The sequence below is a fragment of the Salvelinus alpinus genome, chromosome 11, assembly GCF_045679555.1.
Source record: "Salvelinus alpinus chromosome 11, SLU_Salpinus.1, whole genome shotgun sequence".
Lineage (NCBI taxonomy): Eukaryota > Metazoa > Chordata > Actinopteri > Salmoniformes > Salmonidae > Salvelinus > Salvelinus alpinus.
The window spans coordinates 53,100,690-53,123,566 of NC_092096.1; the positions used below are offsets into that span (position 1 = coordinate 53,100,690).

At 42.6% G+C, this 22,877-nt stretch overlaps 3 protein-coding genes across 11 annotated transcripts in view; 1 reads left to right on the forward strand and 2 right to left on the reverse strand.

Annotated features, from left to right (window-relative positions):
* Positions 1 to 695: 695 nt before the first annotated feature.
* On the reverse strand, positions 696 to 14,623 carry aadat (aminoadipate aminotransferase). Of its 6 annotated transcripts, none has more exons than XM_071333510.1 (14): positions 14,517 to 14,623; positions 13,102 to 13,240; positions 12,772 to 12,940; positions 8,933 to 9,065; positions 8,610 to 8,684; positions 8,164 to 8,373; positions 6,167 to 6,232; positions 5,959 to 6,041; positions 4,832 to 4,928; positions 3,455 to 3,516; positions 3,198 to 3,262; positions 2,740 to 2,846; positions 1,034 to 1,135; positions 696 to 932 (listed from the first exon to the last, which is right to left on the reverse strand). In XM_071333510.1, exons 2-14 carry the CDS (start codon positions 13,166 to 13,168, stop codon positions 891 to 893), a joined length of 1,278 nt encoding a protein of 425 aa, XP_071189611.1. In that variant the 5' UTR covers positions 13,169 to 13,240; positions 14,517 to 14,623; the 3' UTR covers positions 696 to 890. The 6 variants fall into 6 exon arrangements, with proteins under 6 accessions (XP_071189611.1, XP_071189614.1, XP_071189613.1 ...); XM_071333513.1 differs by having other exon boundaries at positions 13,102 to 13,173; positions 14,517 to 14,595; XM_071333512.1 differs by lacking the exon at positions 14,517 to 14,623 and adding an exon at positions 14,238 to 14,374 and having other exon boundaries at positions 13,102 to 13,173.
* Positions 14,536 to 21,501, forward strand: LOC139534391 (INO80 complex subunit B-like). Of its 2 annotated transcripts, none has more exons than XM_071333515.1 (5): positions 14,536 to 14,673; positions 15,227 to 15,419; positions 16,962 to 17,113; positions 19,778 to 19,947; positions 20,432 to 21,501. In XM_071333515.1, the coding sequence occupies exons 1-5, from the start codon at positions 14,631 to 14,633 to the stop codon at positions 20,897 to 20,899; spliced, it is 1,026 nt and encodes a 341-aa protein (XP_071189616.1). In that variant the 5' UTR covers positions 14,536 to 14,630; the 3' UTR covers positions 20,900 to 21,501. The 2 variants fall into 2 exon arrangements, with proteins under 2 accessions (XP_071189616.1, XP_071189617.1); XM_071333516.1 differs by having other exon boundaries at positions 16,962 to 17,101.
* The window catches only part of intu (inturned planar cell polarity protein), a 33,778-nt gene continuing 32,308 nt past the window's right edge, over positions 21,408 to 22,877 (reverse strand). For all 3 annotated transcript variants that reach the window (XM_071333496.1, XM_071333495.1, XM_071333497.1), the window contains exon 17: positions 21,408 to 22,741. In XM_071333496.1, coding sequence (XP_071189597.1) covers positions 22,630 to 22,741 — 112 coding nt within the window. In that variant the 3' untranslated portion in view covers positions 21,408 to 22,629. The remainder of the gene's footprint in view (positions 22,742 to 22,877) is intronic.

Sequence of the window (22,877 nt, forward strand, 5' to 3'; positions counted from 1 at the left end):
TTGTAGAGTTGTAAATAGTGTGACACAGTGTTAGCTACCAAGGTAGACCAATGGCTGCAAAACGGTGATTACATTCACAGTCATCTCCAAGGCAACATGCGTATCTTGTCTGACGTAAATTTGTATTTTTGTGATTGCAGGTGATTCAAGTTTGTGGCATTGATTGCTGACTTCAGGAAGCAGAGGGAACATGCCCCGATCCACATCAACGGGACTGCAGTAGAGTCAGCTGGTTTTAAGTTCCTCAGCATCCACATCACTGAGGACTTGACGTGGACCAACACCACCACCACTCTTGTCAAGAGGAAGCAACAGCGTCCCTACTTCCTAAGGCGGCTGAAGAAAATCTGCATGAGACCTGGGTCCTCTCCAAATACTATCGCTACACCATTGAGAGTGCCCTGACTGGTTGCATCACGGCCTGGTACGGGAATTGCTCTGTCCACAACCGCAAGGCCCTCCAGCAGGTGGTGAAGACGGCCCAGTACATCACTGTGCTCCCACCCATCCAGGACATCTACTCAAAGCAGTGCCGGAGGAAGGCACGCAGCAGACAGTATCGGAGCGCACACACACACACACACATCACAACTGCTGATACCAAAGTCTTATTATGATTGGTAAATACTAGACTATAAATGTTGCCTTCCTGTATTAAACTTATGCTAAAGCATTTATACTATTCTACCGAGCCATTCATGTTCGTATTCTTATATTTTATTATTTATTATTGTTGTTGCATTGTCGAGAAGGAATCTGCAAGTAAGCATTTCGTCGGACGGTGTATCCCGTACATGCGACTAATAAAACTGGAAGCTTGTGAATTTGTAAAAAAAATTATCTCTGCCAATGAAAATAGTTTGTCGTCCATTTGTTATCTGATGTACTCCTCACAAAGATTCCTTGATGAGTGCAAAGAGCCTCTTGAAAGCCTGTGGAGAAAGAAAGAGAAGGTACATGTATTACTCATTTATTGCCTTCAAGTGTGTTTGTGTGTGTGTGTGGCTGCATTTGCATGTGTGTGTTTCTTTACCTCGTCGATCTGTTGCGGTGTGGAGAGGGAGAAGGCCGCTCTGACATAAGGACACGGTTCTGAGCTGTTGATCATGAATACACCTCCAGGGACAAGCAGCACCTACAGTAGGACAACAGAAAATGTTTAACCAACCAGCACCTACTACCAAATATGGCGTTAATGCGTTAACGCTAAGACAAAAGGGGCCAAAACTGTACTGCAGTTGGTGGCTGTAGACCCTATGAGCTTCTGTCATAGTTAATTTGCTCACTCTCTCACACACACACACACACACACACACACACACACACACACACACACACACACACACACACACACACACACACACACACACACACACACACACTTATCTTGAAGCTCTGAATTATGTATCATAAAACTGCTGCTTGTACAGTAGATTCTGTGTGCTGATATTAAATTAGCTATTACTTTTACCATTTCCCAGACCCACTCTGTACATAACCAGCCTTTTATAATCTACTGCAATTGGCTTCAATTGTTTGGTGCAGTGTGAAGAAAATACCCAATGTTAGATTTTAAAAAGCCCCGATTGTGTTTCCTATTCTTTCCACATAGAAGCAGACCAATCAGCGTGGATTTGGAGTGTTCTTATGTGGGCGGGGGGAAACTGTGGGATTTTAAATCCATTTGCCTTCTTGGATAATGGCAGCTTCACATACTATCCAATATCCTATTTCTGACAAGCACTAGCCCGGCCCTTAGTGAAAATCTCTTGCTGCTCATCCTGCATGCATGAGTAGGACATTAACGCCAGACAACAAAACAGACAGTAGGGTTACCTGTAGCCGAATTGTTGTTAAAGGAGAAGTTCACTTAATATGAACCAAATCTCTATTTTCAATGGTAATGGCATGGTATAGAAGTGCCAATAAACACTTTTTGGGGGGGATCTCACTTGCTTTCGAGAAACCTACCCCACCAGTAATATACTTCCTTATGCTTGTTCTGCAGTTGTAGGGGCACAGAAAAACATGAGCAAAAGCTCCAAAAACACATCAACGCTCTCAGTACGGTGATGCAGATCTTTCTCTGTTGTACACACGAAACTGTGTCATTCCGAACTTCATCCGCAATGTTGTATTCCACGTTGTACTTCTCGATGTAGCCCACAATACTTTTCCGTGTGCTCTACATGGAGAAACAGCACTGCCGGATAGAGGAAACGTATCAAATGGAATTTAACATCGCAAATAAAGTTCGGAATGACACAATTTCACGTGTACAACATCTAAAGACCTGCATCACTATGCTGAGAGCATCGCGGTTTCTAAAAGGAGGTATTTGAGTGTTTTTGCCTTTTGTTCATGTTTTTCCTGTGCCTCTACAACTGCAGATAAAACGTAAGAAAGTATATTGCTGGTGTGGTAAGTTTCTCTAAAACAAGTGAGTTCACAAGAAAAAGTGTCTGGGCCCTTCTATTGACATGGAAAATAGAGATTTGGTTCAAATGGAGTAAACTTCTTCTTGAAGTATCTAAAATACAGAGATATTATAAACGACAGGAACCTCCCAAAGATACAGGACTTCAATGCAAGTCGACTATTTTAAAACACCAAACATAATCTCATTCAGTCAAACAGGTTGTATTAGTTTAGTCAGTGTATGTGTGAGCTGTGGTGGAGCCCGAGATCAGGTGGGCCTGTAGGGTAGAGTTTAGACTGTGTGTGTGTTTGTGTACCTACCTCCTTCTCCAGAGCCTTCTCCATGATCAGCTTCTGGGTGTCTGCGACGCCCTTCACCTTGATCCACAGGAACATGCCTGCAGCTGGGGCGTGCCACTCTGCCACATCTACACACACACACACACACACACACACACACACACACACACACACACACACACACACACACACACACACACACACACACACACACACACACACACACACACACACACACACACACACACACACACACACACACACAGACAGAAGAGTGAAACAGAAGGGTTAGGTCTAGGTATTGTTTGGTGCAGGAGCAGGGATTTTCTTTCTTATTACCCCTTTGGCAAAGCACTACTTCCTCTGATGCTTTGTGATTTTAACAAGGCACTAGCGCTGTGTGAGGTGCTGGCTTCATGAGTGTTTTTTTAATGTTAGGCTTCAACGGACACAACCATGTGAGTGAGTGAAACACAAACCTTTGAGCCACTTGTCTGCAGAGGAGAGCATGGCATCTCTCTGTGTTCTGTAAAACTCAATCACTCTGAAAGAGAAAAGGTTTGTCCATCATACTGTAGAGTGCTGAACTGCTCATATTGTAATCAATACCCCCCCCCCCCAAAAAAGCAATAATTGCACAACAACACATAACACAAACAACTCATATCTCTAGCTATATTGACACCATAGATGCATGTTGTTTATACAGCTGCCAGTGGTACGACCTTTGACCTACCCATCTACGTGGTTGAGGAAGCCTTCTTGACCCCAGCCATGCAGCAGCTGGGACACCATGAGCTGGAGGGAGAGATGGAGAGAAGGAGAGAAGGAAAGAAGGAGAGAAGGAGGAGTAGTCAACACTGCATCTGTTGCATGTTCCAGTGCATAGTGTTGCAAATGGAAGTTAACTCTTTCTGAATTCCATATTGTCTAGAACATTCCATACTTCTATATCACCTATATTTACTCAGGAAAAACAGATGTAACGATCAGAGAGACAGACAGTATATATATTCTAGAGAGCCAGACAGTGTGCTCGTCTTTGACTCACACGTCCTCATATACCCGATCCTAACTTCCTTCCGTATGCGTGAAAATAATCCATAGATGTTACGATAACATGATATTCGTCTACAAAGAGCAGGCAGCGAGTGGGCGTGACTGTCTCGTTCTGCCACCTCATGAAAACTGAATTTGTGTTGCATTAAAAGGAAAAATCCAGCATCATGATGATGTGGCCGGTGACACTTTGCTTCTTGAAAGTCCAATTATCTTGAAAACTTGCCCGCTGACATGAAAACAAAAAATGTTGGGACTGCATCAACCATGGACTAATGAAAAAAATACCTAAATATTGTTTTTGAGTGGATTTTTTCATTAACCTCTGTGATGACACGGATTAAACAAATAACGCTTTCTGTCTACTCTCATCTCTATGGGAGAACACAGACAATTATGCCACTAATCTATACTGAGAATGGTACAGTACATTCACAGAATTAAATAGAACACAATATAGTAATATCTCTCGAGATGACTGCATTTGTCTCGTTGTTGCTATGGTAACTACTCACATTAAAACTGCTGCAAACTGTCTCTTCCGGCAAAATAACTTTAAAAAAATAATCAAGGTCGTATTCACAAGCAACCAAATGGGAAGAAGGCAGGCCAAAACGTGGAGGGACTACCTGAAATGTTTACTACCTTGATTTGCCTAGGAATCTTTTTTTCCCTTCGTTTTCTGTTGGAGAACGTGTTGCTACTTCGTGCACTACTGAAAACGCAGTTTCATGTTTTGCTGTGATTACAGTCACAGGAAAGAAGCCTCATATGGGATTTAAACAATGACTAGAGACTAGAGGCAAAGTAGGAAATACAACCAAACATCACATGAAAGTAAATATGCCTGAAGATATTTATTACTACGTACCATTCATTTTAAAGGGGATGGTACGGCAGTTTACTAAGACATGCATGCTATATTACTTATTTATTACTAGTACATGTGTTTCAAAGCGAATGGTGGGGTAGTTTACTACTAGGTCTACTTTTAAAGGGGAAGGTGATGCAATTTTAGAGGGGGTGATGGGGTTAGAAGTAGAGGTTCATTCACCTGTGTGAAGGTGCTGGTATGCATTGTAGAAGCCTGGATGTGTAGTACCACTCTGTCCACCAGCGGCTTGGGCCCAGTCACAAAGCCTATCCTCAGCCTGCAAAGACAGACACAGAGGGTCATACCTGCAGAGACACACACACACACACACACATGGGAAAGGCAGAAAGGGGCCGTTTCACTGGTGAAGGAACATCACAACAACAATAACGAGCAGTGTGTCCTCTGTCTTCCTAGGCACAGCAGTGCTGCATCCTGTGTGTGTGTGTGTGTGTGTGTGTGTGTGTGCTTAACTATTATTGTGGGGACCAGAAGTCCCCACAAGAATAGTAAACAAACAAAAATTTGACCAACTGGGGACATTTTGTTAGTCCCCACAAGGTCAAATGCTATTTCTAGGGGGTTTAGAGTTAAGGTTAGAATTACATTATGGTTTAGGGTTAGGAGCTAGAATTAGTTTTAGGGTTAAGGTTAGGTTTATGGGTTAAGGTTAGGGTAAGAGTACGGGTTAGGGGTTTGGGAAAATAGGATTTTGAAAGGGACTGAATTGTGTGTCCCCACAAGGTTAGCTGTACAATACTGTGTGTGTGTGTGTGTAATACCTACCGGGAATAGCACAAAGTAATTCAATTGTCCACATGAACTGGAAAAACAAGGACTCAATAACCCACTGAGTACACAGCTTCTGACAGTCTCTCTGTAAAAAGTTCTGACAACCACATAGAGAGACAGACTACAAAAATCACACAAAAGTAGCTAGTAATAGTGTAATAACAAACTGAACAGGTCTTTTTTTAAACTATATTTTTTAAAGTCTTTGTATGTTTATTGGATATAGAGATATAGAGGTGAAAGGTAGGTCAGAGATTGCTGAAAGAGTAGTGGGCCGGATTCGAACTCATGCTGGGAGTGGTACATCGTACATGTGCTCCAGAGACAGCGGCTTAGACTGCTAGACCACCCTAGTCTACTGAACAGGTCTCTCTTGGCAAAGAGATGGTTCTCAATTAGACAAAACTGCATAAATAAAAGGTAAATGAATACAGTGACTGTACTTCCTTCTTCCTCCCTGACCTCTGACCTCTAAACCCACATAGTTGCCTTGGCGATCTGACAGTCTGCCTCACCCTGACGACAGGATCTTTGAGAAGGAGTCTGTCCTGATGATTCTCCCGTCAACGTCCATGGAGAGAAACGTGGGAGCCCAAGGCTGCAGAGAGAGAGAGAAAGACGCATGAGCAGCCTGTTCTATTATATACAGTAGGGGTGATGCCATTGCAATGTGTCCCAATAAAACATACAAAGTCATACATTAAACAATGAAACTATTTTTACCTTGTCAAACTGTAGGAAGTAATAGGGGTCGTCCTCAATAATAAGGAGGTCATACTGCCTGGCAAGCTGTCAAAACGACAACAACATCTTGATTCATTCTGTGAAGTAGACCTTTAGGGAAATCAATATTTTACAGAGGCCTGAATTGAACTAGCACAATCATTTCAGAAAGAAACCCTCCCTTTCCCTTCGCTCCCATATGCATGAGTCAGTGACCTGACCAGGACCATGTCAAACTCTGGCCCTATTTGAAAAAGACTGTTAAGGAAATCCTTAATAAGAACTAGAACAATGAATTCAGATTGGGTCCCTCCCAATGTCCTTCCCGAATGTCAGTTGGGCCTGGTCCCAGATCTGTTTGTGCTGTCTTGCTAACTCAGAGACAGCACACAGGACAGCACAAACAAATCTGGGACAAAGCTATAGACACTATGGTTCAGGCTACAGACACTATGTGTCATTGTGGCTGCAATATACACTATGGCTTTGTACTCTGCAGTCTGTATTCTACTCAAATTGGTTGCCTCCCTTTCCTTCCCTTTCCCTTCCTATCCAATAGAACTCAAGAGAATATTTTTCAATAGAAGCATCTCTAACATCAGATATGTACAGTGCGGTATCCCGCAGGGCAGTTGCCTTGGGCCGTTACTCTTCTCTATTTTTACATATGATTTGCCACTTGTCTTACAAGAAGCTAAAATGACTGTATATGCTGATGATTGCACATTAAACACATCAGCACCTACAACCGGTGAGCTCACTCAGTCTCCCAGCAAGGAGTTACAGTCAGTGTCAGAATGGGTAAAAAACAATAAACTGTTCTTAAATACATCTAAAACCAATTGCATTGTATTTGGTTCAAAGCATTCTCGTAGACCTTAACTGGAGTTGTGCATAAAGGGTGTGACCATTGAACAAGTTGAAGAAGCTGAACTCCTAGGAGGAGTATTGGATGGTCAGTTATCATGGTCAAGTCACATTGACAAAGTTGTTGTGACGATGGGGAGAGTTATGTCTGCTATATAAACATGTTATGCGTTTTTGACACAAAGATCAACTGTACTAGTTGTTCAGGCTCTGATCTTGTCCCGTCTTGATACCTGTCCGGTAATGTGTTCAGGTGCAGAAAAGACAGACCTGGCTAAGCTGCAGCTGGATCAAAACAAAGCAGCACGCCTTGCCCTTAACTGCACACACAGAACTGACATCAACAACATGCATCATAGTCTTTCATGGTAGAGGAGAAATGGACTACTTCTCTTCTAGTCTTTTTAAGAAACATTTGTCTGTTGAAAATGCCTAACCACTTGTCTAATCTATTTGCATACACTTCAAACAGACATACGTACCCCACCAGCCATACCACTATGTGTTTCTTCACGGTAACCAATAAAAAAAACAGATTTAATATGCCGCTAAGTTTTGTGTAGAACCATGTCATCATGGAATGCTCTGCCACCAGAGTTTACTCTGGCAAAAACAAAAAAAAGCTTTAAAAAAATGTATGTATCAGAATGCCTCTCCTCTTTCTAAAGATCTAATTGAACTGTACATAAGAATATGAAGATGTACTGTATATATGAATAGTGTGTAAATAGTATCGTTGTTGTCGTCTCTTGGTGTCATTCCAATACATAACTCCTATTTTTATTTTGAATGTATTATAATTTTGAATGTAATATAATATCTTATGTTGTTCTTGTCTATATCCGTTCTGTACTTTGTCATGTATTTGTACGTTTTATGCGGACCCCAGGAAGAGTAGCTGCTGCATGTGCAGTAGCTAATGGGGATCTGTTTGAATACTTCCTTGAGGTTTCCATGAGGTAAGCACTGATCTAAAAATAATTTGGAGAGGTGAAAGCAAGGTTACCACCCTGTTACTTTAACCAATTCAACCAATTCAGATCTGGGACTACTTCCAAGGAAAGTAGGAAGGAAGGATGCATTTCTGAACTATTTGAATAGGGCCTATGGGTCTGCAGACTCTACCGTACCTCGTAGACCTCCCTCTTCCTCTGGGTGGTCATGGAGGCCCCGGTGGGGTTTCCTCCATTGGGGATTGTGTAGAGGACCCTGGGTACGGTGCTGTGTGGCTTGTGGACATCTGCCGGGTCCCAGCGGGACAGCACCTCCTTCAGCCCACCCGGGATCATACCGTGTTGATCACTGGGCACATTGATCAGGTTACATCCCAATGGCTGGAGCTTGGGAAGGCGAACACAGTGTGTGTGTGTGTGAGAGAGTAAACGTGAGAGTGAGTTTTTATATCTATTATTATTAACATTATGTTGTTGTTGTTGATATCACTATCCGTCACATTTTGATTTCTCAACAGTGGCCTTGCCATTCGTGCTAACAGAGCTTGCCTGAGTGAGTGAGTGTGCGACAGAGAGAGAAAGTGATTATGTGTGTATCTGTGGTTGTGAGTAGAGGCTCTTACTGCAGCGAGAGTCCCAGAGTACGTGGGCGCGTCCAGAAGAACGTTGTCTCCGGGATTTACAAGCATTTCAAACACCTGCCAAAAACACAGAGAAAAGTAGTAGAGGGGAGGGCAAGAACAGGACAGGCTCATGGGATCGCCGGATCATTAGCGGCAGTCACACCTAACTTACCTTCCTTGCACTTCTCTTTTCTGCTTCATTAAGGAACCTTTTACTTACTGTGATATGCGGTTGTCGGAGCGAGCTATTTTAAGATGATTTCACTAACAGTAAGTCGTTCTTGATAAGCGTCTGCTATATGACTAAAATGGAAATGTGATACCTTGCAGAGACCCTCTTGGCTGCCTGTAGTAACACACATGTCCATCTGGCCCTTCTCAGCGCTGTAGTTGGCTGTAGGAGGGCTGTGAAGGTTCTTCTGAAGGGTCTTCATCCAAGTCAACAGCTCCGGGATTCTATATACAGGTAGACAGAGGCCGAAGTTAAAAAAGTTCCATTCATAGGGGTCGAATCCTAACTTTAGTTGAACTTTCAAATTGATGTCCATGTGAGACTAAGTGGACATATTGACTTAATTAAGTGAACATTCAGATTCGCCTCATCATGAATAACCTGCAGTTACAAAACATCACCTTATCTTAACCTCACCCTATGTTATCTCACCTTAACCTCATCTTATTTCCTTGAAAATGTGTATTTTTTTAAGCAAGAAATAGACCTAATCATTAATAATAAAACTCGAATAGCAGCCAGGGTATGTCGTAATAAAAGGTTCGGTTTTGACATCCAGTGAAACGTTAATCCTAGTGTGCATAATAGGGTGCTTTTTAGGAAGCAGCCTTGGCTTTATCGTCCTGTTAGCTCTTATCAGAAGTGATTAAACCAACGCTGTGGAAAGCAAAGCAGTGGTCGAGAGCACACGCACGCACACAGGTTGAGAGCTCTACAGACCAATATGAGCCACTATTTACTATTTAGACTGTTGTAAAAGGTAGATAAGAAGCTGTTAAGAGATAACCTTCTGCCACCGCCATTAACTAGCATAGGCGTCATGCTGTCCTAACCGTTTCAAGGAACAGCGTTGACCAGTTCAAACACGTCGTAATAAAACTTGTTTCAAACCATTCATGTCCGCAGGATTCTACAGTCTAAACTCCTGACCGTGCGTAGAGCTAGTCATGTACATTACTTCGTTGGTGTTGCGGAGCGCTTTCAAAGGCAATGTCCTTGTTGACTCTTTCCTATCGCGCTCTGAAGAAGCTTCCGCAGACTTTTGAAAGATTTATGTGGGATAAGAGATGCTACTTAACAATACACAACGGGTGTGTCCAAGATAGCACCGATTCCCTATAAAAGTAGTGCACTACACTGAGTGTACAAAACATCTTTCCATGACATAGCTTTCACCTGGTCTGTCTATGATCCCTTACTGATGTCACTTGTTAAATCGACTTCAAATCAGTGCAGGTGAAGGGGAGGAGACAGGTTAAAGAAGGATTTGTAAGCCTTGAGCCATGGGTTGTGTATGTATGCCATTCAGAGGATGAATGGGCAAGACAAAATAGTTAAGTGCCTTTGAACAGTGTATGGTAGTAGCTGCCAGGCGCACTGGTTTGAGTGTGTCAAGAACTGCAACGCTGCTGTGTTTTTCACACGCAACAGTTTCCCGTGTGTATCAAGAATGGTCCACCATCCAAAGGACACCCAGCCAACTTGACACAACTGTGGGAAGCATTGGAGTCAATATGGGCCAGCATCCCTGTGGAACACTTTCAACACCTTGTAGAGTCCAAGCCCCAACAAATTAAGGCTGTTCTGAGGGCAAAAGGGGGATCAACTCAATATTAGGAAGGTGTTCCTAAGTTTTTGTACACTCAGTGCATGTACAGTGCATTCGGAAAGTATTCAGACCCCTTGACTTTTTCCACATTTTGTTATGTTACAGCATTATTTTTTTAAATGAATTTAAAAAACAGTTTCTTCATTAATCAATAAAACAGGGTTTTAGACATTTTTGCTAATTTATAAAGAAAAACATAAATACCTTATTTACATAAGTATTCAGACCCTTTGGTCTGAGACTCAAAATTGAGCTCCAATGCATCCTGTTCCATTGATCATCATTGAGCTGTTTCTACAACTTGATTGGAGTCCACCTGTGGTACATTCAATTGATTAGACATGATTTGGAAAGGCACACACCAGTCTATATAAGGTCCCACAGTCAGAGCAAAAACCAAGCCATGGGGTCAAAGGAATTATCCATAGAGCTCCAAAACAGGATTGTGTCGAGGCAGAGATCTGGGCCTCCATCATTCTTAAATGGAAGAAGTTTGGAACCACCAAGACTCTTCCTAGAGCTGGCCGTCCGACCAAACTGAGCAACCGGGGGAGAAAGGCCTTAGGCAGGGAGGTGACCAAGAACCCAATGGTCACTTTGACAGAGCTCCAGATATCCTCTGTGGAGATGGGAGAACCTTCCAGAAGGACAACCATCTCTGCAGCACTCTACCAATTAGGCCTTTATGGTAGTGGCCAGACGGAAGCCATTCCTCAGTAAACTGCACATGACAGCCGGCTTGGAGTTTGCCAAAAGGCACCTAAAGACTCTCAGACCATGAGAAACAAGATTCTCTGGTCTGATGAAACCAAGATTGAACTCTTTGGCCTGAATGTCAAGCGTCACGTCTGAAGGAAACCTGGCACCATCCCTACGGTGAAGAATGGTGGTGGCAGCATCATGCTGTGGGGATGTTTTTCAGTGGCAGGGAATGGGAGACTATGCTGCAGTAGTTTATGTGTCGGGGGGCTAGAGTCAGTTTGTTATATCTGGAGTACTTCTCCTGTCTTATCCGGTGTCTTGTGTGAATTTAAGTATGCTCTCTCTAATTCTCTCCTTCTCTCTTTCTTTCTCTCTCTCGGAGGACCTGAGCCCTAGGACCATGCGTCAGGACTACCTGGCATGATGACTCCTTGCTGTCCCCAGTCCACCTGGCCGTGCTGCTGCTCCAGTTTAAACTGTTCTGCCTGCGGCTATGGAACCCTGACATGTTCACCGGACGTGCTACCTGTCCCAGACCTGCTGTTTTCAACTCTCTAGAGACCGCAGGAGCGGTAGAGATACTCTTAATGATCGGCTATGAAAAGCCAACTGACATTTACTCCTGAGGTTCTGACTTGCTGCACCCTCGATAACTACTGTGATTATTATTATTTGACCATGCTGGTCATTTATGAACATTTGAACATCTTGGCCATGTTCTGTTATAATCTCCACCCGGCACAGCCAGAAGAGGACTGGCCACCCCTCATAGCCTGGTTCCTCTCTAGGTTTCTTCCTAGGTTTTGGCCTTTCTAGGGAGTTTTTCCTAGCCACCGTGCTTCTACACCTGCATTGCTTGCTGTTTGGGGTTTTAGGCTGGGTTTCTGTACAGCACTTTGAGATATCAGCTGATGTACGAAGGGCTATATAAATACATTTGATTTGATTTGATTTAAAGATCGAGGGAAAGATGAACGGAGCAAGTACAGAGAAATCCTTGATGAAATCCTGCTCCAGAGCGCTCAGGACCTCAGCCTGGGGCGAAGGTTCACCTTTCAAGAGAACAAAGACTAAGCACACAGCTAAGACAAGGAAGGAGTGGCTTCAGGACAAGTCTCTGAACGTCCTTGAGTGGCCCAGCCAAAGCCCGGAATTGAACCCGATCGAACATCTCTGGAGAGACCTGAAAATAGCTGTGCAGCAACGCTCCTCATTCAACCTGACAGAGAGGATCTGCAGAGATGAATGGGAGAAACTCCCCAAATACAGGTGTGTCAAGCTTGTAGTGTCATACCCAAGAAGACTCGAGGCTGTAATCACTGCCAAAGGTGCTTCAACAAAGTACTGAGTAAAGGGTCTGAATACTTATGTAAATGTGATATTTCCATTTTTATCTTTAGTACATTTGCAAAAATGTCAAAACTGTTTTTGCTTTGTCATTATGGGGTATTGTTTGTAGATTGATGAGGGGGAAAACTATTTAATCAATTTTAGAATAAGGCTAATGTAACAAAATGTGGAAAAAGTCAAGGGGTCTGAATACTTTCCAGAATGCACTGTATATACAAAATAGGGTGCCATTTTGGACAGACCCAATGTCATCTCAGTCACTGACTCACCCGCTGGAGGCAGAGTACTGCAGAGCCCTCTTCATCATGGTCTCGTCGAAGGTGAGCATATCCCCGTTCTTCACCTGGATGGAGCAGGACTGGAAGGGGAACGTGTTGGGGTTAGGAGCCCCTGCGGCCAAGGAGATCATGGATGGGGGTGACCTTTGCTGGATTTCAGCTTTGGGATGGAGGGGGGCAAGGTACAAAGGTTACAAAGGTACCAATGAAATAAAAATATCTGAAAACTGACAAAGAAAAAAAATACTAAAGGGAAATTCTACATGGCAAAACACAGAACATAGCAATATGGAATAGAGTTCTACAACCATGACGACTTACTTAACATTCGGATAGGTGAGGGCTTCCGAGCTGCACTGACAGCTGTCAAAAACCGAGCGTAGTTCATGGCTCCTGTAAAATCACCTTCTAACAATCAGCACTGACAGAGCAAGCTTGCCTGTGGTGTCAATCGCACCTCCTGGGGAATATAGATATTCAATGTGACAGTGCATGATGACACATGGATAGTTGTGAATTTGCTTGCCTACTAAATACTAATGCAATGTTGATTGTTGGGTCAAGTTACAAAACATGGAAATAATGTAAATTTACCATGGTATAATGATGGGATGCATTCATTACACAATGGTAAGCCTGAGTGTGATATCGTTGGCACTTACTATGCAGCCCCAAGGTCCACTAGAGGACGCTATTATTCCTGACGTCGTTTGATTTAAAGACGTCAGGAATAATGGCGCCCTCTGACAAACCTTGGGGCTAGCTACTATGTTGTTATGCTTCTGCCGTATGGCAGCACTGAAGTGGATTATCGTGCACTAAAGGCAGAACAAATAAAGGAACAAGTAGCAACATATGCACAGAGTTAGACTGAAATACATTGCACAAAATTATTTACACAGGAATAAACTTCAGAAGATCAACAACCGACTAATATTACAAACACGTTTGTTTCATGACTGACCTTGCGTATCTTGTGCTTAATCGTACAGTGGCCGCCGCTGGATAATGTATTTTTCCACTAGCAATAGTCCACACAAGTGGCCGGTGTGTGGACTACATTACCCAGGTGTCAAAATATTATATAATTTTGAGATTACTGTACTGTAATTGTGTAAATCAACTAACTACATAATTATAAACATGTATAATTTCCCCCATGTCCCCAATAATAAAATAGTAACAAATGATCTTAGACAATTTATGAATGAATCGAATCAGTGGAACAGTCGAGAAGCCAAGTCTAGACAGTACTTTCATGGCAGCAGCGTATCCGAATCCACAGTCATAATCGTCTTCGAAGCCGCAAGGAAGTCTACGTTGCTGCTAGCGTAACTACCTAGCTAGCTATTAGTTTTGATTTCATTGTCTTGTGTATTTTCAAATGACTCTGCATTACTGTCGTGTTTATACAAACAACGGGGAAATGCGTTGAAGGAAAGCAGCTTCATCCTTACCTTGATTCGTGAGCAACTAGCGTTCATTTATCTAAAAGGAAGCCATCTAACTAGTTAATTATTCCAGATAACGTTAGCTAGCTAAGTTAGCTAACTTTAGTCAGTTGTATTTTGTCAATCGACAACACGTGTTGGGCTTGCAAATGCTTCATCAAAGTAGACTATTTGCTACTTATCACGCTATCAAAGCGCGTGACAACTCTCGAGTAGGTTGGTCGTCCAGTGATGGCATTGAGTAGTTAGATAGCTAACTGTTACAGTAACAAACATTTTGTTTACCTAGCGAACAAGTTGCTGACGACTCTTCCGTAGATAGAGCAAGGCCAACTTGCTAGGATGTAGACTGGCAGAACCCGTTTTCTGGTTTTGATTGATATATATACAGTCGTTTCAATGGGGAAAAGGAAAGACATGATCCACCCAAGGTTTATTTTAGGTGAGTTGTTTGTTTACTGTTGATGTTATGCTCCCATGTCTCAAGCATGGTTTTGAATTGAACATTTTACACCATCATATTGACTACCAAACATATAACATATTATGAAGTGTCCAGGAGCCACTCTTGGCTAGCCATTCTTTTGAGACATACATGGCAACATAATAATAATAATACATGCCATTTAGCAGACACTTTTATCCAAAGCGATTAACAGTCAGCCATGCATGCAGATTGGGGCGGCAGGTAGCCTAGTTGTTAGAGCGTTGGGCTAGTAACTGAAAGGTTGCTGGATCGAACCCCCGAGCTGACAAGGTAAAAATCTGTAATTCTGCCCTTGAACAAGGCAGTTAACCCACTGTTCTCCGGTAGGCCGTCATTGTAAATAAGAATGAGTTCTTAACTGACTTGCCTAGTTAAATAAATAAATTGGTGGTCCCAGCGGGAACCAAGCGCTACCAACTGAGCCCATAACAACATTATACACTACCAAATAGGCCTGACTTTGTTTATATATCTTATCTACATCTCTATTTGTTGTCTGTTACTACAGGTGATGGAGACCACGTGGGCTTACACAGCCTGCATAGGAGGAAACACAAAAAGCACAAGAAGCATCAACGTGACAATGGGACAATGGGTTCCTACTCAGAGGCCATGGAGTCAGACTCTGGGATTGTGGTCAAGCCCCCCACACAGCTCAGACTCAAGATCAAACTGGGAGGCCAAACAGTTGGGACAAAAAGGTGAGACCTCGCTGCCATTTTAATAGTTTTGCTTGACAGACGTTTTTTTTTTTTTGCACAACAATTTAAGTCAATAAGTCATCGTTTTAGTTAAAGTATGATATAATATTTGGACTTGAAGTGACAAATCCGAATTGCCCACTTCGTGCAAATCCGCGTAAATGCGTTGTCTTTTCCTTTGATACGACATACAAATTATTTTCAGCCTACATTTTATTTCTGGGCTGGGTTTTATTTGAATGATACCACCCATTAGCATGGCATTGTTTATTAATCAGAAACAGCTGCAAAGTTCTTCCTCTTAATGACTGAAATCAGCCAAACAGCCTTGTCTCTTTAGCCATGGAGCAAACAACCATAGGGGTGTAAATTTTGTTTTTTCACCATCACTTTTTACATTTTAGCAGAAAAGTATCATAATCTATTAGATAATTAGTCAATTTTCACTTTTTAGTTTTTTGTTAGTCTGGATTTTTAAAAAGATACCTGAATTTTTTTATAAATGGTATAATTGCGTGATATGATAGCATTTTGCAAACCCGCTCCCCCCCGTTGCCCCAAGGTTTTGGCCACTAAAGTGCTGCTTTGCCACACACTCCACTGCTTTGATTGGTGTAACGTTAGCTAGAAACCACAAGTGTCTATCCAGATCATGAAAAGACACCCGCGAAAGAAATTCAAGGGACTTGTAGTTACTTGGCATTTGCGGCATTTGCGGCAAAGTCATTGTAGCCTATCATTTCACTTCCCTGTGAGAACCATGAGCACAGGCTGACTTGGCTTGCTGTACCGCATCCAAAGCCTGCCAGCAGCCTACCAAAAGTTACACCGTGTCCATTACAATGTAAAAAAAATAATTGCATATCAACAATCTTTCAGTAGTTATCCATATTACCAGAGTTTCGTCTTACTCTTTCTAACATTTCTTTTTTAAATTTGACCCTTATCTTTTATCAGGTAAGTTGACTGAGAACACAATATCCTCCATTTCTATGGCAGTTTCGCGGCTGCAATAAAGGGAAGATGCCAACATTTTGGAGATAACAATAGAGATTGGCAGCATCTAATGGGGATCCATAATAAATACAAATAGGCTAGTGGTTTCCATCTGTGGTGAACTTTTCACTAAATCCAGCTCCTGAATCAGCTGAAGAGCCAGCTGGTTAATCTTTTGAATACCGTGGAGTTAAAACAAAATTTAAACAGCAACAACATTAGCTAGCTAGATTAGGTTAGCAAGATAGCTAGCTAACCTTATCTAGCTATCTTGCTAACCTAATCTAGCTAGCTAATGTTGTTGCTGTTTAAATTTTGTTGACAGCTGTCAGTGTCCTAATTGTTGATGTTTATCAACTCCACATGGAAATTCCCAATTCGTGACTATGTACAGTACAGTATCGTCATTCTTCGGAGGTGAAACCTAAAAGTGCATTTCTTCTGTATGACAGGAAATTACGTCAAAATAGTGGCAGCAACTTCATCTGGGGGGTCCCTTTAAATGTATGGTTTGTTGTTCTCTCTCCTTCTTTTCTCATGAACCAGTGTGCCAACGTTCACTGTGGTCCCTGGTGTAGCCCACTCCCAGTGTCCTCTGATGATCGTGGACGACGATGACGACTCTGATGATGACGATGATAAACCTTCTGAGGGTGTTCCACTTGAGCAGTACCGGGCCTGGCTTGGTGAGTGCAAAGGTCTGTCTCTTACACTCATCATATCCACTCATGTTCAATATAAAAGTAATTATGTGCTTAATGTGATTTATTTACTATATATACACTCCATATACATTGCAATCGGAAAGTAGTCGGACCCCTTGAAATTCTCCACATTTTATGTTACAGCCTTATTCTAAAATTGATTAAATCGTTGTTTACCCCCTCAATCTACACACAATACCCCATAATGACAAAGCAAAAACAGGTTTTTAGAAATGTTTGCAAATACATCAAAAATAAAAAACTGAAATATCACATTTACGTAAGTATTCAGACCCTTAACTCAGAACTTTGAAGCAGCTTTGGCAGTGATTACATCCATGAGTCTTCTTGACGCTACAAGCTTGGCACACCTATATTTGAGGAGTTTCTCCCATTCTCCTCTGTAGATCCTCTCATGCTCTGTCAGGTTGGATGGGGAGCTTCGCTGCACAGCTATTTTCAGGTCTTTCCAGAGATGTTCAATTGGGTTCAAGTCCGGGCTCTGGCTGGACCACTCAAGGACGTTCAGAGACTTGTCCTGAAGCCACTCCTGCGTTGTCTTGGCTGTGTGCTTGGGGTTGTTGTCCTGTTGGAAGGTGAACCTTCGCCCCCAGTCGGAGGTACTAAGTGCTCTGGGGCAGGTTTTCATCAAGAATCTCTCTGTACTTTGCTCCGTTCAGCTTTTCCTCGATCCTGACTAGTCTCCCAGTCCCTGCCGCTGAAAAACATCCGCACAGCATGATGCTGCCACCACCATGCTTCACCGTAGAGATGGTGCCAGGTTTTCTCCAGACGTGATGTTTAGCATTCAGGCCAAAGAGTTCAATCTTGGTTTCATCAGACCAGAGAATCTTGTTTCTCATGGTCTGAGAGTCTTTAGGTGCCTTTTGGCAAACTCCAAGCCGGCTGTCATGTTCCTTTTACTGAGGAGTGGCTTCTGTCTGGCCACTCTACCATAAAGGCCTGCTTAGTGGAGTGCTGCAGAGACTGTTGTCCTGGAAGGTTCTCCCATCTTCACAGAGGAACTGTGGAGCTCTGTCAGAGTGACAATTGGGTTCTTGGTCACCTCCCTGACCAAGGCCCTTCTCCCCCGATTGCTCAGTTTGGCCGGGTGCCAGCTCTAGGAAGTCTTGGTAGTTCAAACATTTTTACATTTCACAATGCCGGAGACCACTGTGAAACTTTCAACTCTAGAAATTGTTTAATACCCTTCCCCAAATATATGCCTAGTTTGAGAAATAGACGCCTCACAAGTCCTCAATTGGGAGCTTCATTAAATAGTATCCGCAAAACACCAGTATCAACGTCAACAGTGAAGAGGCGACTCCGGGATGCTGGCCTTCTAGGCAGAGTTGCAAAGAAAAAGCCATATCTCAGACTGGCCAATAAAAATAAAAGATTAAGATGGGCAAAAGAACACAGACACTGGACAGAGGAACTCAGCATCCCGGAGTCGCCTCTTCACTGTTGACGTTGAGACTGGTGTTTTGCGGGTACTATTTAATGAAGCTACCAGTTGAGGTCTTGTGAGGGGTCTGTTTATCAAACTAAACACTCTAATGTACTTGTCCTCTTGCTCAGTTGTGCACCGGGGCCTCCCACTCCTCTTTCTACGCTGGTTAGAGACAGTTTGCGCTGTTCTGTGAATGGAGAGGTACCTGAATGGAGAGGTACACAGCGTAGTACAAGATCTTCAATTTCTTGGCAGTTTCTCGCATGGAATAGCCTTCATTTCTCAGAACAAGAATAGACTGACGAGTTTCAGAAGAAAGTTATTTGTTTCTGGCCATTTTGAGCCTGTAATCGAACCCACAAATACTTAAGCTCCAGATACTCAACTAGTCTAAAGAAGGCCAGTTGTATTGCTTCTTTAATCAGAACAACAGTCTTCAGCTGTGCTAACATAATTGCAAAAGGTGTTTCTAATGATCAATTAGTCTTTTAAACTGATAAACTTGGATTAGCTAACACAACGTGCCATTGGAACACAGGAGTGATGGTTGCTGATTATGGGCCTCTGTACGCCTATGTAGATTTTCAATAAAAATTCATTTCCAGCTACAATAGTCATTTACAACATTAACAATGTCAACACTGTATTTCTGATCAATTTGATGTTATTTTAATGGACAAAAAATTAGCTTTTCTTTCAAAAACAAGGACATTTCTAAGTGACCCCAAACTTTTGAACGGTAGTGTATGTATTCACACCCCTTTGCTATGACACTCCAAATTGAGCTCAGGTGCATCCAATTTCCTTTGATCTGTATTTATTTTTCAATACATTTGCATACATTTCTAAAAAACATGTTTTCACTTTGTCATTATGGGGTATTGTGTGTAGATGGGTGGGGGGGAAAATCTATTTTGAATTTAGGCTGTATCGCAACAAATCAAGGGGTATGAATACTTTCTGAAGGCACTGAATAAATAAGTTCACTGCACAAGGCAAATGTTTAATGTAATTTCAGTGAGCCTGTTTCTGTCTTTGCCAAACATCAAGTGTTTGAATGAAATGGCATGCTATTCCCTATATAGTGCACTACTTTTGACCCTGGTAGTGCACTATATACAGAACAGGGTGCCATTTTAGATCATAGCCATGTCTTTTTAATATCATAACCATGCACTTGTTTTCTTTCTGTTCCCTGCCTCTAGATGAGGACAGTAACCTGGACCCGTCTCCTCTGCCAGACATGGACTCATACTCCCTGGGTAAGCCGGTGGACGAGGAGGAGAAGTGGCTGGACGCCCTGGAGAAAGGAGAGCTGGACGACAACGGAGAGCTGAAGAAGGAGATCGATGAGTCCCTGCTCACAGCCAGACAGGTAATGTAACAAGAGAGCAGGCCCCAGACTAGTCTGTCATATCAAAGTAGGGATAACTTTCACTTGACCACGTGGCTTGACTCAGGGAATTTTGCCAGGCCAGGTCACAATATGATCTGAGAAACGGCTATTAGGTAAAGGAAAATCCCAGCCAAAAACGTAATTTTGGTATTTGTTTCATTAGTCCATTGTTGATATAGTCCCTAAATGTTTTGCATGGCAGCAATCAAGTTTAAGATATTTCTGTATTTTGAAAGTTATGTATCTTAACTTGATTGCTGCCATGCAAAACATTTAGGGACTATATCAACAATGGACTAATGAAACAAATACCCAAAGTTTTCATGTGGCGTTTTCCTTTAAAAACTTGGAAGATTACAGAAAATCATGAATTTATGTAAAGCTTTAGTTCTACATCCTACTGAACCTGAATGGTTGTGTGTGTGTGTGTGTGTGTGTGTGTGTGTGTGCTTCTGCCTTACAGAAAGCCCTCCTGCACAAGCAGCAGAACCAGCCTCTCCTGGAGCTGCCCATGGGCTACAAGGAGAAGGAGATGACCACCGAGATGATGCAGAAGAGAGAGGAGTGTGCCCGCAAGAGGCGCCTGCAGGCGGCCAAGAAGGCAGAGGAGGACAAGAACCAGACCATCGAGAGGCTCACCAAGACCTCCAAGGCCAAGATCAAGAGTATGAGGGAGCGTAAGTTTAAGCAGGCCCAGTGTCCCATGGTCCGCTACTGTGACTCAGCCCAGGGAATGGGGATTTCGTTCCCAATAGGGGTGCTTGCCCCGACCCCTGCTGCCCTGTGCCCCCCTCCCCTGGCACCGGTAGGCTGTGGGATAAATGGGTGCAGTAATCTGAAGAGGTACTCGTGCTCCAAGACTGGGATCCCTCTCTGTAGTCTGGACTGCTACAAGAAGAATCTGGTCCTTGTTGTGGAGAGTGCTGCTTGAATTTGACCGTTTTCAAATGTTTTGGCTTGCTGGCAGTTTAGACTCTGGGGCTAAATGGACAATGTGTTATTTTTTTTGTATTTTGACAGATTATGAAAAGGCATTTTTCTTCTTCTTTTTTTCTCTTTGTGTGATGTCATATTAAGTGGTCATTTCAGAATGATGTATACTATCAAGAGTTCAAACCAACGCATCAGTCAGTCAATTTAGTCCTGATACTAGGATGACATAATGGAGGCTACAGCCACATCAGACAGCATGTATTTATTTCATTTATAGATCCTTAGTTTGTGGAAGTCCACATAATGTAGATTGAGTAAGAATTTAAGGCAAGCTTATTTTTGTAACAGCAGGACTGAAATAACAGAGCGCTGTTTGCCTGATGATCATGAAGGACTTTCATTTGTATAAATATACGGATGGTTTCGTATTAATTTTGGCAAGCAGAAGCCGTAACATGTTTCTTTCCGTTTGATAAATTGAGAAAATGACCCAGAGGAAACCAAAATATGTTTTTCTTTTAATTGTCACAAATTTGTATCACAAATTATTACATTTCCATACAAAATACTGTACATCTTAAATAAAATATAACACATTTATCTTCCTCCAAAACAGCAACATGAATAGAACTCTACCTAAGGCTGTGTTGCCATGCCAATGTGGAGAGGATAGCAGGCAAGAACAGTCATATTATTTGGTCAGTGCTGTTTGGGATCCTTGGGACGTTCCGAACTTTAACCTTTTTACATTTCAACTGCAATGGCGTGACGTAAGTTGGTATGTCCCAAGAATGCTGTTTAGACTTTTCCCATATTATTTGGTCTGGCACACTTTAGCTAACAGGAATGTCAGAAACACAGAACTAGAATGAGACTTGCTATGGCCAGAACAGCAGAACAATGCTGCCAACTCACATCTACCCTTTAAAAAAATTAAATCCAGCATGTTTTCTGAGGTATTAATACTCAGTTTTTAGTGGCTTGTCCTTCCACACACCCAGAGTCAAAATCTATTCATTACATAGGGAGCCATTTTGGACAGGGTATATTTATTTTTTATTTAACAAGGTAAGTCTGTTAAGAACAAATTCTTATTTACAATGACAGCCTACCAGGGGAACAGTGGGTTAACTGCCTTGTTCAGGGGCAGAACGACAGATTTTTACCCTGTCAGCTCGGGGATTCGATCCAGCAACCTTTCGGTTACTGGCCCAACGCTCTTACCACTAGGGTACCTGCCGCCCCAAAACCTGTTTCGTAGTGGGATGTTACAGATAGAAATGTCATGAATAGAGCTGACGTGATTCCTTAAACCTCATGCTTGTTCCACATAACATATTTCTATCTGGACGCAGTCCTGCTGTTCCACTGGAGCTGATCCAAGGCTAACAGAGAACAACCTTGGTCTGTGAGGTTTCCTGTTACCTGCCATCAGGTAATCAAGGCACAAGAGGGAGTCTTAGATCCCAGAATATCTCCGACCGACAGTAAGCAGGCGTTGAGGTCAACTGTGAAACCTTTAAAACCAGGGTTGTGTTCATTAGGGAAAACCGTAGCAAAATATTTTGTGATAGAAAATGTGAATCTTATTGGAGTTTATGTACTCCCCGTCTGTCTGTTTTCTTCCGTTTGGTGCCTAATGAAACAGGGTTGTGCTCTGCTGTTGACTGTCTGCCGATAGGTAGTAGTGTTACCAGAGTTCATAAGAGACTATTGGCAGACGGCTCGTCACAAGGCCAGGCCGAAAGACAGGCGGAAGGCCATCTCCACGGGAACCTCTGCCACGGAGTCATGGAAACACACGTAGAATTCCTGAGGGACGGGTTCTAGAAGCATCCGGCTGGAACACAAACAGAGGGAAATGGCAGTGTGTTTCAAGCTGGAGTATAGGCAGGACGTGTAAAAAAACAACTAAATCAAACAAAAAGCACTAGATATCCAGAGAGTAGACAATACCGCAGCACCACCTTGATAAA

Coding starts and splice junctions, on each gene's coding strand:
- aadat (XM_071333510.1), bottom strand. CDS start 13,168: ATGAACTACGCTCGGTTTTTGACAGCTGTCAGTGCAGCTCGGAAGCCC. Junction 4,929..5,958: donor TCAAAGATCCTGTCGTCAGG/GTGAGGCAGACT, acceptor CTGTCTTTGCAG/GCTGAGGATAGGCTTTGTGA. Junction 3,263..3,454: donor TTCCTCAACCACGTAGATGG/GTAGGTCAAAGG, acceptor TTTCTCTTTCAG/AGTGATTGAGTTTTACAGAA.
- LOC139534391 (XM_071333515.1), top strand. CDS start 14,631: ATGGGGAAAAGGAAAGACATGATCCACCCAAGGTTTATTTTAG. Junction 15,420..16,961: donor CAAACAGTTGGGACAAAAAG/GTGAGACCTCGC, acceptor CTCATGAACCAG/TGTGCCAACGTTCACTGTGG. Junction 19,948..20,431: donor CCCTGCTCACAGCCAGACAG/GTAATGTAACAA, acceptor TCTGCCTTACAG/AAAGCCCTCCTGCACAAGCA.